General features: G+C 43.9%; 1 protein-coding gene across 1 annotated transcript in view; it reads left to right on the forward strand.

The window, feature by feature from the left end:
• LOC137376779 (transcobalamin-1-like) overlaps positions 1 to 10,162 on the forward strand; it is a 68,696-nt gene extending 58,534 nt beyond the window's left edge. Inside the window, exons 7-8 of the mRNA XM_068045785.1 lie at positions 1,187 to 1,370; positions 10,112 to 10,162. Of these exons, the coding sequence (XP_067901886.1) occupies positions 1,187 to 1,370; positions 10,112 to 10,140 (213 nt within the window). The 3' untranslated portion in view covers positions 10,141 to 10,162. The remainder of the gene's footprint in view (positions 1 to 1,186; positions 1,371 to 10,111) is intronic.
• Positions 10,163 to 18,787: the final 8,625 nt, after the last annotated feature.

An 18,787-nucleotide genomic window follows, 5' to 3' on the forward strand; every position in this document is an offset into this window, starting at 1 on the left:
CTGGTGCTGCTCTACCCAGTCTCATGTCCTCCTTCCATTCCTTGTCCAGACCAATGGGAATCCCCAACAAGGTGCCTATGACCAAGCACTCACCTTCTCCTGGTGACTCCTATAAGGTGTTCAATAAGGTGGAGCACTTAGTTATTTTACCTCAGTACTCCATTTTTCTCAGTCGCCTTCCCAAGTAATGCATCTGTAGTAGCCACTGTGTGAAGCCTCAGACAATTTACAAAATAAATGTTGGCCAAGTATTGGTGAAGTTTTGACAAAATATCCGAGAACATCTCCCGATGTGGTTGAGAGATCCTCATCACGTCTCCAGCAGCAATGACCATGAAATGCTAAGTATCACTTTAAGTAGTGAATATATTCCTTAAATAGTGCTTGAAATTGACATCAATACTGCGCTTACTCCCAAATAGCTGGTTGCTGTTGGTGAGGGTGTTAGTTGAAGCGTCAGCCACTTAAATGCTGTGAAGTTTCTTTAATGAGCATTAGCAGGCATTTTAAGTGGCAATCAACTGCTTAACAAGCTGCTGGGTGACCATTCCTAGTGCTGACTTCAACCCTTTTACCAAGATGGTGTCTTGCACAAAACATGGGCTAAACTGACCCTTAAGCTAAGCTTAAGACCCCACCTTGGTCATCTCTTTACCTCTTTAGTGCCGAAAGTATTTTGTGTTTCATAAAAACATCGGCATGAAGAAGTTTCCACAAATCTGTCTTTGCAATGATCATTTTAATTAATGACTCTTCCTCACAGATTCTTCAACTAGGCAAAAGTGTTTTATCAAAAGTGTCCTATCAAAAACCTTTGTATAACTATAGAACCACTATTAAACTTCTTCTTAGCCATCTCTGCTATGTGGAAATGACTGCAAGCATTTTTTTTTGACAAGGCACCTATACTTTTCTGTGCACCACACTTGAATCTCAATAAGAAAATATGTGGGGATGAAATTCGACTTGTGCAAGCACACAAAATGGGTATTGTATCAGCTGCCAGTTATACACCTCATTTAATATCCAGTTCTATTGAAGAATGGTTAAAACATTTCACCCCGTCAAGTTCATTCACTTCTGGTCTTGGACCAAATATGGCCTTTTGAATTAATTTGAATGTCCCATTGTATTATCAATGCTTCGATATTTTATTATTTTTAGATTTGTTTGTTTTATATTTCAGGCTCTGATTGTAAACCAGCAACTGAAATTTCAGCAGTTCCAATGTTCAGATTATGTGGCAAAACTGATCAGTGAAATTCCTAAAGGGACGTTTGACAGTGTACAGAAAATTTCCCGAGTCATACCGGCTTTGGAAGGCCGTACGTATCTGGATGCCCAAAGCCTTGATTGTTCTTCCGATCAGGGTGAGTATGCAAAACAACAACTTTAGCAAGTATAGAAAACAGTTATTCAAATGATTTTTAGAAATCAAGGCATGTTGCCTTCCTGGTGCTAGGGTCAAGGATGTCTCGGAGCGGCTGCAGGACATTCTGAAGGGGGAGGGCGAACAGCCAGTGGTTGTGGTACACATTGGTACAAACGACATCGGTAGAAAAAGGGATGAGGCCCTGCAAGATGATTTAAGGAGTTAGGAGCTAAATTAAAAAGCAGGACTTCAAAGGTAGTAATCTCAGGATTATTTCCTGTGCCACGTGTTAGTGAGTATAGGAAGAGGAGAATAGACCAGATGAATGCGTGGCTGGAGAAATGGTGCAGGAGGGAGGGATTTAGATTCCTAGGACATCGGGACCGGTTCTGGGGAAGGTGGGACCTGTATAAGCGGGACGGGTTACACCCAGGCAGGACCGGAACCGATGCACTCGCAGGGGTGTTTGCCAGTGCTGTTGGGGAGGATTTAAATTAGAATGGCAGGGGGATGGGAACCTGAGTGGGGAGACTGAGGGAGGAGGAAACAAGGATAGCAATGAAAGACAAGAAACAAAAAGACAAAAGTGGAAGGCATAGAAATCAAGGGCAAGAAACAAATAGGGCCATTGTATGAAATAATGCTAAGATGACTAAGAATGTTAAAAAGACAAGCCTAAAGGCATTGTGACTCAATGCATGGAGTATTCGCAATAAGGTAGGTGAATTTTCCGCGCTAATAGATGTAAATGGATACGATATAGTTGCAATTACGGAGATATGGCTGCAGGGTGACCAAGGATGGGAACTGAACATCCAAGGGTATTCAATCTTTAGGAAGGAGTAGCATTGTTAGTAAAAGAGGAAATCAATACAATAGTGAGGAAGGCTATTAGTTCAGAGAATCCTGATGTGGAATCTGTATGGGTGGAGCTAAGAAACACCAAGGGGCAGAAGACCTTGTTGGGGGTTGTATGTAGACACCCAAACAGCAGTGGTGATGTAGAGGATGGCATTAAACAAGAAATTAGAGACGCATGCAATAAGGGTGCAACTGTAATTATGGGTGACTTTAATCTACATATTTTTTGAGGATGTAACAAGTAGAATAGATAAGGGAGAACCAGCGAGACCTGGGTGTCCTTATGCACCAAAGAACAAAGAACAGTACAGCACAGGAACAGGCCATTTGGCCCTCCAAGCCTGCGCCGATCTTGATGCCTGTCTAAACTAAAAGCTTCTGCACTTCCGGGGACCGTATCCCTCTATTCCCATCCTGTTCATGTATTTGTCAAGATGCCTCTTAAACGTCGCTATCGTACCTGCTTCCACCACCTCCCCTGGCAGCAAGTTCCAGGCACTCACCACCCTCTGTGTAAAGAACTTGCCTCACACATCCCCTCTAAACTTTGCCCCTCGCACCTTAAACCGATGTCCCCTAGTAACTGACTCTTCCACCCTGGGAAAAAGCTTCTGACTATCCACTCTGTCCATGCCGCTCATAACTTTGTAAACCTCTATCATGTCGCCCCTCCACCTCTGTCGTTCCAGTGAAAACAATCTGAGTTTATACAACCTCTCCTCATAGCTAATACCCTCCAGACCAGGCAACATCCTGGTAAACCTCTTCTGTACCCTCTCCAAAGCCTCCACGTCCTTCTGGTAGCGTGGCGACCAGAATTGCACGCAATATTCTAAGTGTGGCCGAACTAAAGTTCTGTACAGCTGCAGCATGACTTGCCAATTTTTATACTCTATGCCCCGACCGATGAAGGCAAGCATGCCATATGCCTTCTTGACTACCTTATCCACCTGCGTTGCCACTTTCAGTGACCTGTGGACCTGTACGCCCAGATCTCTCTGCCTGTCAATACTCCTAAGGGTTCTGCCATTTACTGTATACTTCCCACCTGTATTAGATCTTCCAAAATGCATTACCTCACATTTGTCCGGATTAAACTCCATCTGCCATTTCTCCGCCCAAGTCTCCAACCGATCTATATCCTCTGACAATCCTCATCACTGTCCGCAACTCCACCAACCTTTGTGTTGTCCGCAAACCTACTAATCAGACCAGCTACATTTTCCTCCAAATCATTAATACAAACAGCAAAGGTCCCAGCACTGATCCCTGTGGAACACACTAGTCACAGCCCTCCATTCAGAAAAGCACACTTCCACTGCTACCCTCTGTCTTCTGTGACTGAGCCAGTTCTGCACCAGTTGCTGAAAGTTAAGCATACAGGTGCAGCAGGCAGTTAAGAAGGCAAATGGTATGTTGGCCTTCATAGCAAGAGGATTCGAGTACAGGAGCAAGGAAGTCTTGCTGCAATTATACAAGGCCTTGGTGAGACCACATCTGGAGTATTGTGTGCAGGTTTAGTTTCCTTATCTGAGGAAGGATGTTCTTGCTATGGAAGGAGTGCAGCGAAGATTGACCAGACTGATTCCTGGGATGGCAGGACTGACGTATGAGGAGAGATTGGGTCGATTAGGCTTGTATTCGCTAGAGTTTAGAAGAATGAGAGGGGATCTCATAGAAACTTACAAAATTCTAACAGGACTGGACAGACTAGATGCAGGAAGGATGTTCCCGATGGCGCAGGAATCCAGGACCAGGGGTAAGCCATTTAGGACTGAGATGAGGAGAGATTTCTTCACCTAGAGAGTGGTGAACCTGTGGAATTCTCTGCCATGGAAAGCAGTTGATGCCAAATCATTAAATATATTCAAGAAAGAGTTAGATATAGTTCTTAGGGCTAATGGGATCATGGGATATGGGGAGAAAGCGGGAACAGGTTACTGAATTTGGATGATCAACCATGATTGTATTGAATGGAAGCATAGGCTCGAAGGGCTGAATGGCCTACTCCTGCTCCTATCTTTCTATGTTTCTATGTTGCTAAGAATAAGCTGAAGGCACTGGATACAGCAAAGGCCCTGACAACATCCCGGCTGTAGTACTGAAGACATGTGCTCCAGAATTAGCCGTGCCTCTAGCTAAGCTGTTCCAGTGCAGCTACAACACTGGCATCTACCCAAAAATGTGGAAAATTGCCCAGGTATGTCCTGTCTACAAAAAGCAGAACAAATCCAATCTGGCCAATTATCATCCCTTTAGTTTACCCTCAGTCATCAGCAAACTGACTACAGTGCTATTCAAGTGGCATTTACACAGAAATAACCTGCTCACCGATGCTCAGTTTGTGTTCTGCCAGGGAAACACGGCTCATGACAGCCTTAGTCCAAACATGGACAAAAGAACTGAATCCAGAGGTGAGGTGAGAGTGACTGCCCTTGACATCAAGAAAGCATTCAACCGAGTGTGGCATCAAGAAGCCCGAGCAAAATTGAAGTCAATGGGAATCAGGGGGAAAATGCTCCACTGGTTGGAGTCATACATAGCACAAAAGAAGATGGTTGTGGTTGTTGGAGGCCAATCAACTCAGCCCCAGGACATTGCTGCAGGAGCTCCTCAGGGTAGTGTCCTAGGCCGAAACATCTTTAGCTGCTTCATCAATGACCTTCCCTCCGTCATAAGGTCAGAAATGGGGATGTTTACTGATGATTGTATAATGTTTAGTGCCATTCACAATTCCTCAGATACTGAACAGTCTGTATCCAAATGCAGAAAGACCTGGACAACATTCAGGTTTGGGCTGATAAGGCAAGTAACATTTGCACCAGACAAGTGCCAGGCAATGACCATCTCCAATAAGAAAGAATTTAACCATCTCCCCCTGACATTCAAAAGTATTACCATCGCTGAATCCCTCACTTTCAACATCCTGGGGGTTCAGCAGAAACTGAACTGGAGCAGCCACATTAATACTGTGGCTACAAGAGCAGGTCAGAGACTGGGAATTCTGTAGTGAGTAACCCACCTCCTGACTGCCTAAAGCCTGTCCACCATCCACAGAGCACAAGTCAAGAGTGTGATGGAATACCCTCCACTTGCCTGGATGTGCGCTGCTCCAACAACACTCAGGATACTCAACACCATCGAAGACGAAGCTGCCCGCTTGATCAGCACCCCACCTACAACCTTAAACATTCACTTCCCTCCACCACTGACATACAGGGGCAGCACTGTGTACCATCTACAGATGCACTGCTGCAACTCGCCAAGCCTCCTTCGACAACATCTTCCAAATCCGCAACCTCTACCACCTCGAAAGACAAGGGCAGCGGATGCAAGGGAACACCACCACCTGCAAGTTCCCCTCCGAGCCACACACCATCCTGACTTGGAACTATGCCACGTTAGAGGCCTGCTACCCGACCCTAGCCTGATGGGACCTGACGACATGTGTCAGGCTTGGGTCGGGTCGGCCCCATCTTCAGGGTACAACGTTTGGGCTCGGGTCGGGTTGGGCCGAGTCCAGTCGAGTCGGGTCAGGTCGGGCTGGACACACACGGTAAGTGCTCTGCTGGTTAGTATTTAAAATAAAAAACTTACCTGAGCTGGAAGTCCGGGACAAAACTGAGTCTGCGCAGTGAGCGAGTGACATCACGATGACATCATCGCACATGTGCTGCAGCTTCGTGGAGATTCCGAGTCTGAAGGTGAGTAAAGGGATGGTCAGGTCTGGCTCGGGTCGGGTCGAGTAGGGGTGGATTGGGTCGGGTCAGGCTTGGGGCAAAATCGGAGGGACTCGGGCCAGGTCAGGCTCGGGCCCTCGGTGGTTCGGTCTGGTTCGGCTCTTAGAAACATAGAAAATAGGAGCAGGAGTAGGCCATATGGCCCTTTGAGCCTGCTGTGCCATTCATTATGATCATGGTTGATCATCCAACTCAGTAGCCTGTTCTAGATTTCCCCCCATACCCTTCGATCCCTTTAGACCCAAGAGCTATATCTAACTCCTTCTTGAAAACTTACAATGTTTTGGCCTCAACTGCTTTCTGTGGTGGTGAATTCCATAGACTCACCACACTCTGGGTGAAGAAATTTCTCCTCATCTCAGTCCTGAAAGGTTTACCCCGTATCCTTAGACTATGACCCCTGGTTCTGGAATCCCCCACCATCGGAAACATCCTTCCTGCATCAACCATGTCAAGTCCTGTTAGAATTTTATAGGTTTCCATGAGATCCCCCCTCACTCTTCTGAACTCCAGGGAATATAATCCTAACCGACTAAATCTCTCCTCATACATCAGTCCCACCATCCCAGGAATTAGTCTGGTAAACCTTCACTGCACTCCCTCTATAGCAAGAACATCCTTCCTCAGATAAGAGACCAAAACTGCACACAATATTCCAGGTGTGGCCTCACCAAGGCCCTGTATAATTGCAGCAAGACACCCCTGTTTCTGTACTCGAATCCTCTCGCTATGAAGGCCAACATGCCATTTGCCTTTCTTACCACCTGTTGCACCTGCATACTTACCTTCAGCGACTGGTGTACGAGAACACCCAGGTCTCGTTGCATATTGCCCTCTCTCAGTTTATAGCCATTCAGATAATAATCTGCCTTCCTGTTTTTGCTACCAAAGTGGATAACCTCACACTTATTCACATTATACTGCATCTGTCATGCATTAGCCCACTCACTTAACTTGTCCAAATCATCCTGAAGCCTCTCTGCATCCTCCTCACAACTTACCCTCCCACCCAGTTTTGTGTCATCTGCAAATCTGGAGATATTACATTTAGTTCCCTCATCTAAGTCATTAATATATATTGTGAATAGCTGGGGTCCTAGCACCGATCCCTGCGGTACCCCACGAGTCACTGCCTGCCATCCCTCCTCTTTGTTTCCTGTCTGCCAACCAATTTTCTATCAATCGCAATACATTACCCCCAATCCCATGCGCTTTAATTTTACACGCTAATCTCTTATGTGGGACTTTGTCAAAAGCCTTCTGAAAGTCCAAATGAACCACATCCACTGGCTCCCCCTCATCAACTCTACTCGTTACATCCTCGAAGAATTCTAGTAAATTTGTCAAGCATGATTTCCCTTTCATAAATCCATGCTGACTCTGCCCAATTTTACCACTATTCTCCAAGTGCTTTGCTATAAAATCTTTGATAATGGACTCTAGAATTTTCCCCATTACCGACGTCAGGTTGACTGGTCTATAATTCTCTGTTTTCTCTCTACCTCCTTTTTAAAAAAGTGGGGTCACATTAGCAACCCTCCAATCTGTAGGAACTGTTCCAGAGTCTATAGAATCTTGGAGGATGACCACCAATGCATCCACTATTTCTATTTTCCCTAAGTACTCTGGGATGCATACCATCAGGCCCTGCAGATTTATTGGCCTTCAATCCCATCAATTTCCCCAACACCATTTCTCTACTAATACTGATTTCTTTCAGTTCCTCTCTCTCACTAAGCCCTGTGTTCCCCAACATTTCTGGTATGATATTTGTGTCCTCCTTTGTGAAGACAAACCAAAGTATGCATTTAGTTGGTCAGCCATTTCTTTGTTCCCCATAATAAATTCCCCTGTTTCTGACTGTAAGGGACCCTCATTTGTCTTCACCAATCTTTTTCTCTTCACATACTTATGGAAACTTTTACAGTCAGTTTTTATGTTCCCCGCAAGCTTGCTCTCGTATTCTATTTTCCCCTTCTTAATCAATCCCTTGGTCCTCCTTTGCTGAATTCTAAACTGCTCCCAATCCTCAGGTCTGTTGTTTCTCCTGGCAAATTTATATGCCTCTTCCTTGGATCTAATGCTAACTCTAATTTCCCTTGTAAGCCATGGTTTGGCTACCTTTCCCGTTGTACTTTTGCGCCAGACAGGGATAAACAATTAAGAACAAAGAACAAAGAAAATTACAGCACAGGAACAGGCCCTTCGACCCTCCAAGCCTGCGCCGATCCAGATCCTCTACCTAAACATGTCGCCTATTTTCTAAGGGTCTGTATATCTTTGCTTCCTGCCCATTCATGTATCTGTCTAGATACATCTTAAAAGACGCTATCGTGTTCGCATCTACCACCTCCGCTGGCAATGCGTTCCAGACACCCACCACCCTCTGCGTAAAGAACTTTCCACGCATATCCCCCCTAAACTTTTCCCCTCTCACTTTGAACTCGTGACCCCCAGTATTTGAATCCCCCACTCTGGGAAAAAGCTTCTTGCTATCCACCCTGTCTATACCTCTCATGATTTTGTACACCTCAATTGTTGCAGTTCATCCATGCGCTCTTTAAATGTTTGCCATTGCCTATCCACTGTCATCCCTTTAAGTAACGTTTCCCAAATTGTCATGGCAAACTCGCTTGTCCTTTTGCCCCCGACCTGAGCAGGCCTCTATGCCACATTCCTTCACTGTCGTCACTGAGTCAAAACCTGGAACACCCTTTCTAACAGCATTGTAGGTGTACCTAAACCAGATGGACTGCAATGGTTGAAGAAGGCAGCTCACCACCACCTTCTCAAGTGCAATTAGGGATGGGGAATAAATTCTGGCCTTGCCAGCGATGCTGAAATCCCATGAAAGAATAAAATTGTCTTAGGTGTCAGCCATAGCACAGTGGCAGTACTTTCACCTCTGAGTCAGAGTTTCTGGGTTCACAATCCCACTCTAAAGACTTGAGCACAGAATCTAGATTGACATTTCAGTGCAGTGCTGAAGGAATGCTGTGCTGTTGGATGAGACATTAAACCGTTTGCCCTTTCAGGTGGACATAAAAGATCCCATGGCACTATTTCAAAGAAGAGCATTGTTTATCCCTCAAACAACACCTAAACTATGAAATAAAGAGAATAATTCTAAAGGGGGTGCAAGAGCAGAGAGACCTAGGGGTAAATGTGCACAAATTATTGTAAGTGGCAGGACAGGTTGAGAAGGCAGTTAATAAATAGGGGCATAAAGTACAAAAGCAAGGAAGTTATAATGAGTCTATATAAAACACAGGTTCAGCCTCAAGTGGAGCTGTCCAGTTTGGGACACTTTAGGAAGGATGTTAAGGCATTAGAGAGGGTTCAGAAAAGATTCATGAGAATGGTTCCAGGGACTACAGTTACATGGATAGACTGGAGAAGCTGGGACTGTTCTCCCTGGAGAAGAAAACATTAAGAGGAGATTTGATAGAGGTTTTCAAAACGTGAGGAGTCTGGACAGAGTAGATGGGAAGAAACTGTTCCTGTTTCTGGAAAGCTTGAGAACCAGAGGGCATTAATTTAAGGTGAATGGCAAAAGAAGCAACGGCGACATGAGGAAAAAACATTTTTACATAATGTGTGGCTAAGATCTGGAATGTGCCACCTGAGAGTTGGTGGAGGCAGATTCAACTGAGACCTTGGAAAGAGAATTGGATTATTATCTGACATGAAAAAATTACTGGGATACAGGGAAAAAGCGGGTGAGTGGGACTTGGTGAGTTGTTCTTGCAGAAGCTGACAGGGTAACGACAGGCCAAATGGCCTCCTTCTGTGCTGTAACCATTCTATGATTATGTGATTCTAAAACAGATTATGGTCATCATCCCATTAAGTTAATGGGAACTTGCTGCGTGCAAATTGGTTACTGTGTTTCTAACATTACAATAGTGACTATACTTCAAAAGTACTTCATTGAATGTGAAGTGTTTTGGGATGACCTGAGGATGTGCAAGCATATAAATGCAAGTTGTTTATTTTTCGTTTTTCCAGGGTAAATATTAATTATGTTTTAAAATAACTGATTGAAGTTAATTAAGTTTTCATTGCTCAGTGCCTAACCTATTGGATACCTGATTAACATGTAAATTATGAATTAAAAGTGAGATTCTTTTTCTCTCAGATAATCTACCTCAGGAAAATGAAAGCTAAAATGGATATAGAGACCAGGAGATCAAGATCTGGATGACACTATCATCGTCTTTCCAGAATGTATAATGGTACCTTACAGTCTAATTAAATGCGATGCCTTCCTTGGAAAAAACCTTTCTGTGTATATAGGCTGGACTCACCAAGTCTCTTACTTCTAAATTATTAGACCCCTGTCCCAACCTACTGTAACTACTGATAACTTCAAACATAACTGTTATATATGTTATATATTGTTATACTATCTGTAAAGTATTAGGAACTAATTAACTGGGAACTAGTTGTTATGTGTAAGTGTTCCAGTGGGGGGCCATATTCACGGCTGCATTGGGGAGTCATGTTATATGTAACAAAAGAACCAATTGAATCAGGTTCTATAGCACAGAGCATGGTGCTGTAATAAACAAAATTGACTCCAGCCTTTTCCACGTTTAAAGTGTGATTCTTTCCAACATCTGGGAACCAGAAACAACATAAAGATGAAACATGGTGGCAGCGAGTGTCTGTGAGTAAACCTAGAACATTTTTAAAAACATCAGATTGAGAAAAGTGACCCAAATTTGTGTCAGAGAGAGAAAACTGAGTGACTCGTGTGAAAACTCTAAAAAAAAATTGAAATGTCAGCCGGGTGAGGCATGAATGCACTGCTACAGCCCATCATAAATTGAGAAGCTGATGATGTTGTTGAGACATTTGAGAAGTTTAAACAAAAGTGCAATTTGGCATTCAGTAGTTTCCTAAAAGGCACTAGTGAAGAGGAGAGGGTCAGCTATATCCTTCTGTGGGTTGGAGATAAAGGATTAAATTTATTTAACATCTGAGACCTAAGCGAAGAGGACAGCAAAAACCCAGACAAAATTTTTGAAAGATTCAGCACCCATCTCCAGCCAAAATCAAATCATCAGATATACCAATATGAATTTCACGGCCTCAGACAGGAACTAAGTGAGCCTATTGACAATTTTGTAGCAAGATTGAAAAATGCAGCCAGAAAATATAAATTTAAGGACATAGGTGAACGGCTGATAGATCAGCTTATTTGGGGTTCTGCACATCCTGAAGTACAGAAAGCTCTAATCGGACAGGACAAGCTCACAATATCACAGGCTGTAGACACTGTCAGAGCACATGAAGCCACGAGCAGACAGATGAAGACTCTGACCTCCCAATGGCTAGCCTTCAGTTCAGCCAAGAGACAGGCAGCAGGGTTGATGCAGTGAAACAACAACTAAAGAATGTACACCAAACAGAGAAAAACATGCAGGAGCTGTGGATGACCACATGAATTGTTAGATAGAAGGAAATGTTCCACATATGGATCAATCTGCAGAGCTTGCGGAAAGACCTATCACTGGGAAAAGATGTGCAGAACAAGCCAAGAAGCTGGTAGACGTGTCATCGGAGCCAGAGTAACAGGGCGAAGGAACAGTGAAAGAAACCAAAACATTCATACCCTGGAAGATGGCGATGGGTTTGAGAACATGATAGACATAGGAACCATAGAATTGCACGAAATGTCTGGATATGACAGTTGCCAGAGAAAAGAAATTCACACGACCATTCAGATCAGGAGGAGGCTGAGAAATAAGCCCACAATGATAAATCTGAAGGTGAAGATTGATACCGGAGCGCAGAGTAACATCATCCCCCTCAGATTATACCAGCAGAACTTTCCTGAAAATTTGGACAAAAATGTCTATCCGAGGGAAGGTGATCTGAAACCAAACAACGTCATGCTAACAGCATACGAGGGAACCGAGATTCGACAGCTAAGAACAACCCAAATCAGAGGTACACACAAAGGAAAATGTTAACAGTATGTTCTATGTCACAGAAACAGATGGTCCAGCTATCCTGGGGTTGAGCAGTTGTGAAGAGCTACAGATTATCTCAGTAAATCATGAGGTGAAGGAGACGACACTGAGGGTTGAAGATAGTACATCCGTTGAAAAGTGCCCTCTGATAAGAAACAAAGAAGATCTGGTACAAATGTACTCAGAGTATTTTGATGAGATGGTTGGATGTTTTGAAGATTTTGAGTATCACATCACTATTGATCCAGCGATGAAACCAGTGATTCATCCCCCATGTAAAGTACCAGTAGAACTAAAAGGAAAGCTTGAAAGAGAGCTCCAAGAAATGGAAGAAAAGAAGGTGATCGCCAGAGTCACAGAGCCTACAGATTGGGTACATTCCATCGTGGTGAGAGAGAAGCCAAATGGATGGCTAAGAATTTGCCTAGATCCCAAAGATCTTAACCAAGCAATAAAGAGGGATCACTACTCTATTCCAACATCGGAAAAAATCACACCAGCACTGGCAGGGACAAAGGTTTTCAGCAAGCTTGATGCCAGAAATGGCTACTGGAATGTGAAGCTCGGTGCAGAATTTTCACTGTTGACATCATTCAACACACCCTTTGGACATTACTAATTCCTGTGTCGACCCTTTGGCCTCAAAGAGAGCCAGGGTGTATTCCAACAGAAAATAGACGAGATATACAGCGGATGCAAAGGAGCAGTCGGGATAGCCGATGATATCCAGATAAATGGTGTAGATGGAACAGATCATGACAACCATCTACTTGAAGCCATGGAGAGAACCAGGAAAGCTGGGATTAAGCTAAACGCAGTTCATCATCCACTGGAGCAGATCTACAAGAAAAATCTATGTAAAGCACCAGCAAGACTGAAGAGGTTACTCTTGAGGCTTCAGAGTTATGGTTTCACTCTGAAATATAAGCCAGGAAGAGACATGGTGTCGGCAGACACCCTATCTCGGCTGTCACCACAGGAGAAAAATGAGGTAGAGATCTAGGCATAAAGATTCATCACCTAGTGAACGTAACACCACCAAAACTGAGTCAAATTAGGGATGGCCTGATAAGATACAGCACACACAGCCAGCAATATGGCAGTACTGGTCTATCAGAGATGACATCTCACTAGAAGATGGTGTTCTGCTGGCCGGATCCAGAACAGAAACATAGAAACACAGAAAATAGGAGCAGGAGTAGGCTATTCGGCCCTTTGAGCCTGCTCTGCCATTCATTATGATCATGGCTTATCATTCAGCTCAGTAACCTGTTCCCGCTTTCCCCCATACCCTTCGATCCCTTTAGACCCAAGATCTATATCCTTCTTGAAAACTTACAATGTTTTGGCCTCAACTGCTTTCTGTGGTAGCGAATTCCACAGGCTCACCACTCTCTGGGTGAAGAAATTTCTCCTCATCTCAGTCCTGAAAGGTTTACCCCGTATCCTTACACTATGACCCCTGGTTCTGGACTCCCCCACCGTCGGGAATATCCTTCTTGCATCTACTCTGTCAAGTCCTGTTAGAATTTTATAGGTTTCTATGAGATCCCCCCTCACTCTTCTGAACTCCAGCGTATATAATCCTAACCAACTCAATCTCTCCTTATACGTCAGTCCCGCCATCCCAGGTATCAGTCTGGTAAACCTTCACTGCACTCCCTCTATAGCAAGAACATCCTTCCTCAGATAAGGAGACCAAAACTGCACACAATATTCCAGGTGTGGCCTCACCAAGGTCCTGTATAATTGCAGCAAGCCATCCCGTCTCCTGTACTGGAATCCTCTTGCTATGAAGGCCAATATACCATTTGGCTTTTTTACCACCTGTTGCACCTGCATGCTTACCTTCAGCGACTGGTGTACGAGAACACCTAGGTCTCGTTGCATACTCCCCTCTCTCAGTTTATAGCCGTTCAGATAATAATCTGCCTTCCTATGCTAAATCCCTACCCGAGCTGTTGAAAGGGCAAACTGTACACGTACAGGATCCAATCATGAAAACCTGGAGCCCAGCAAAAGTTGTTTTTGCGACCAAAGTGGATAACCTCACATTTATCCACATTATACTGCATCTGCCCATTCACTCAACTTGTCCAAATCACGCTGAAGGCTCTCTGCATCCTCCTCACAACTCGCCCTCCCACCCAGTTTTGTGTCATCTGCAAATTTGGACATATTACATTTAATTCCCTCATCAATATCATCAATATATATTGTGAATAGCTGGGGTCCTAGCACCAATCCCTGCGGTACCCCACTAGTCACTGCCTGCCATTTGGAAAAAGACCTGTTTATTCCTAATCATACCCAATACAATTCAGGAAGAACCTCTTCAAAAGATACATGAAGGAGTATGGGAATGGAGAAATGTAATCACAGAGCCAAATCAGCTGTAGGTATAGGTCTATAGAAAGATATTGAAAATATGGTGTCTACATGCAATGTATGCCAGAAGTACAGAAACTCACAACAAAAAGGGGAGATGATCACTACTGAAGTACCACCCAGACCATGGCATACTGTAGGAGTCAATTTATTCACACATAATCAAGAATGGTATCTCATAGTCGCAGACTACTACTCAAAATTCCCTTTTATCTGGAAGATGAAAGACTTGAGAGCCACAATAATAATCTCAACAGTACGAGTTCTGTTCGCTGAACAAGGGATTCTTGAAAGGTTAATATGTGACAATGGCACCCAATTTACATCCAGAGAATTTAAGGAATTCGCTGACCAATATGAGTTCAACACCATCACCTCATCAAACACTACCCATGGGGACACGAATTTATAGAAAGACATATTCAGACGGTCAAAGGAACACTTGTGAAATGCCAAGAGACGAAGGAAGACCCAAACCTGGCCTTATTGTCACTCTGATCTGCACCTCTCAAGGTTGACATGAAATCGCCTGCAGAGCTGTTAAATGGAAGAAAATATAAGACAACTCTGCCAAGCAAAATGCATCCTACAAGTGATCAGGAGGAAATGAGACAACAACTCACTGAAGCACATTTAAGAGGAGAGTAACACTTCAACAAATATGCTAAATCCCTACCCGAGCTGTTGAAAGGACAAACTGTACAGGATCCAATCATGAAAACCTGGAGCCCAGCAAAAGTTGTTAGTGAAGCTGAGACTCCAAGGTCATATATCTTTGCGACCAGAACCGGTAACCAAATGAGAAGGAACAGAATCCATATTCAACCTACACCTGATCTGGAACAACAGAAAAGACCATCAACGACACTGGAAACATCACTATCCAGCGAGACAACATTAACAGCATCACCAGCAAGTGACATGACAGCGCCTGTACGGCGTGCCAACTCACCACTGAGAGCAACAAATGCCAAATCTACAAGATGGAGGCACAACATCTTACCACCCAAGCGATACCGTGAATATTAAAAAATAAGAATGCACATTATAAAAGACTCGAAAAAGGGGTTCAGATTATCTCCACAAGTCAGATGATAATCTTCTTTATTTATATTGATATTGGGGCATTATGTTTTAAAGAACGAGGGATGTTATCTATGTTATATATTGTTATACTATCTGTAAAGAGTTAGGAACTAAGTAGCTGGGAAATAGTTCTTATGTGTAAGTGTTCCGGTGGGGGGTGCACATTGACTGCTGCACTGGGGAGTCATGTTATATATAACACAAGAACCAGTTGAATCAGGTTCTATAGCAGAGAGCATGGTGCTGTAATAAACAAGACTGACTCCAGACTTTTCCAAGTTTAAAGTGTGGTTCTTTCCAACATCTGGGAACCAGAAACAACATAAAGATGAACCAATAACTTTCAGTGTTAAAGAGCCTCTGAGCTGGCCAAGATGGGGTCATAAGCTGCAACACTGGTTTAGCCCTGTTCAGCATGGTTTAGCACAAGACGACATCTTGATAAAGGAGTCGCAGTGTGTGCTAGGAACAGGTGCCCGAAGGATTGTTAAGGGGCGGATTGATACATAAATTGCCTGCTCGCACTCATTGATGCAGTCACATGCCATTTTGGTGGGCAGTGCTTTATTTAGCAAACTCTCTTAACAGTAACCAGCCGAACAGAAGGGAACAAGATGTTGCTGAGAATTTTGAGCGCTACCTAAAGCTGTGCTCAGCTTTGTGTGTTCACTTGGTGATTGAGATTGACTGACTACACTGCGTTTGAAAAGGTCACATTGGGAAACTTTCTGGGGCACTTTGTCAAGACCTCAGCAACACTTTATCAACATTTTTTTCTGGATATTCTCTCAGGACTTCACTGATAAAGAGTGCTACTGTACTACTGTACCTTATGGGAGACCATGTAGGAATCACTAGGAGAAAGGGAGTGCTTTATCATGGACATCTTGCTAGGTGTCCCCTTCATCTGCATGAGGAATTGGAGTAGGAGATGAGATCAGGCACAGCAGTACCAAATGCTGCAGGAGAGTGGGACAGGAGGGTAAGGAGGGCTGTCAGCAGGAGGCCCAGGGTCTTCAGAGGGCACTATTCCTACATTCACATGACGCAAGACCAGTACATCAGGAGGCTGCACTTTATCAAGGAGGCTGCCACAGAGATCTGTGGCCTTTTGGAATGCAGACTTACTGATAAAGTTAGATGAACAGGAACTGGAGGAGGTTTGTGTGGAACATAAATACTGCCACAAAGCAGTTGGGTCGAATGGCCTGCTTTTGTGTCATACATTATGTAATTCTATGTCACATCACAGCCAGGACCTTATTGCCAGTGGAAGTCAAGGTTGCAGTAGTATTTAATTTTCATGCTACTGGAACCACAGGTGATATAAGTCACGTATCACTATCCTCTGGCCACCCTGCATAAGGCTGAGGCTCTATACACTCTGATTAATGACTATATATCATTCCTTATTGCCTGAGAAGATCAGAGGCAGACAGCTCTAGGATTCAACAGGACTGTGGGATTCCCCATGGAAGGGAGCCATTGATTGTGCACAAGTGGCCATGTGAGCCCCTCATTTAAACTTGGAGGTGTTCAGGAACAGGAAGGGATTCCATTCCCTCAATGTGCAGCTTATCAGCAACCACCAGCAGCGCATCATGCAGGTGAATTCCTGCTATCCAGGAGCTGCCATGATGCATTTATAATGAGACAGTCATCCATCCCGCAGATCTTTGAGCCCCAGTGCAATAAACATGCACAATAGGTGACAAGAAATTAAGGCAAAAGCAAAATACTGCAGCTGCTGGAAATCTGAAATAAAAACAGAAGAATGGTCAAACTACTCAGCAGGTTGGGAGCATCTGATGAGAAAAAAACAAAGTTAACATTTTATGTTGATGACCTCTTGTTTCAACAGGAACAAATGGTAGCCACTGACCCAATGCATTCCTCCTCCCTCTCCTCCTCCTCCTTTGCTTCCTTCTGGTGAAGGTGGTGGGGGCAGGGGCGCTTCCTATTACCATTCCAGGTATTAGTCTAGTAAACCTTCTCTAAACTGCTTCCAACACATTTACATCCTTCATTTATTAAGGAGACCAATACACAGTACTCCAGATGTGGCCTCACCAATGCCCTGTATAACTGAGGGTCTGGACAGAGTAGATAGGGGGTAACTGTTCCCACTTGTGAAAGGATCGAGAATGAGAGGGCACAGATTTAAAGTAATGGTTAAGAGAAGCAAAAGCGACATGAGGAAAAACTTGTTCAGACAGCCAGTGGTTAAGGTCTGGAATGCGTTGCCTGAGAGTGTGGTGGAGGCAGTTCAATTGAAGCATTTAAAAGGGAATGAGACAGTTTTATGAAAAGGAAGAATGTGCAGGGTTATGGGGAGAAGGCTGGGGAATGGCACTAGGTGAATTGCTCTTTTGGAGAGCCAGTGCAGACACGATGGGTCGAATGGCCTCCTTCTGTGCTCTAACAATTCTGTGATTCTGTGATAACCTCCCAACTTTTGTATTCAATTCCCCTCGCAATAAATGATAACATTCTATTACCTTTCCCAATTACTTACTGAACCTGCATACTAACTTTTGTGATTAATGCACTAGGATACCCAAATCCCTCTGACTCTCAGAGCTCTGCAATCTCTCACCACTTAGACAATATGCTTCTTTTTTGTCTGCCTGCCAAAATGGACAATTTCCCACTTTCCCACATTATACTCCATTTGCCAGGTCTTTGCCCACTTACTTAACCTATCTATATCCCTTTGCAGCCTCCTTATGTCCTCTTCACAACTTACTTTCCTACCTACCTTTGAGTCATCAGCAAATTTAGCAACCATACCTTTGGTCCCATCATCCAAGCCATTCATATAAATTATAAAAAGTTGAGGCCCCAGAATTGATCCTTGTGGCACACCACTCATTACATTTTGCCAACCAGAAAATGACCCATTTATGCCTATTCTCTGTTTCCTGTTAGCTAGCCAATCTTCTCTCCTTGCCAATATGTTACCCCATACACCATGAGCTTTTATTTTCCGCAACAACCTTTGATGTGGCCCCTTTTCTATTTTTTTATTCGTTTGTGGGAGGCGGGCGTCACTGGCTGGGCCAGCATTTGTTGTCCATCCCCAACTGCCCTTGAACTGAGTGGCTTGCGAGACCATTACAGAGGGCATTTTAAAAGTCAACCATATTGCTGTGGGTCTGGAGTCTCATGTAGGCCAGACCAGGTAAGGACAGCAGATTTCCTTCCCTAAAGGACATTAGATGGGTTTTTATAGCTATTGACAATGGTTTCATGACCATCATTCTCTAGCTTTTTTTAAAATTCCAGATTAATTGAATTCAAATTGCACCATCTGCTGTGGAGGGATTCGGACCTAGGTCCCCAAAGCATTAGCCTGGGGCTCT

The sequence above is a fragment of the Heterodontus francisci genome, chromosome 13, assembly GCF_036365525.1.
Source record: "Heterodontus francisci isolate sHetFra1 chromosome 13, sHetFra1.hap1, whole genome shotgun sequence".
NCBI lineage: Eukaryota > Metazoa > Chordata > Chondrichthyes > Heterodontiformes > Heterodontidae > Heterodontus > Heterodontus francisci.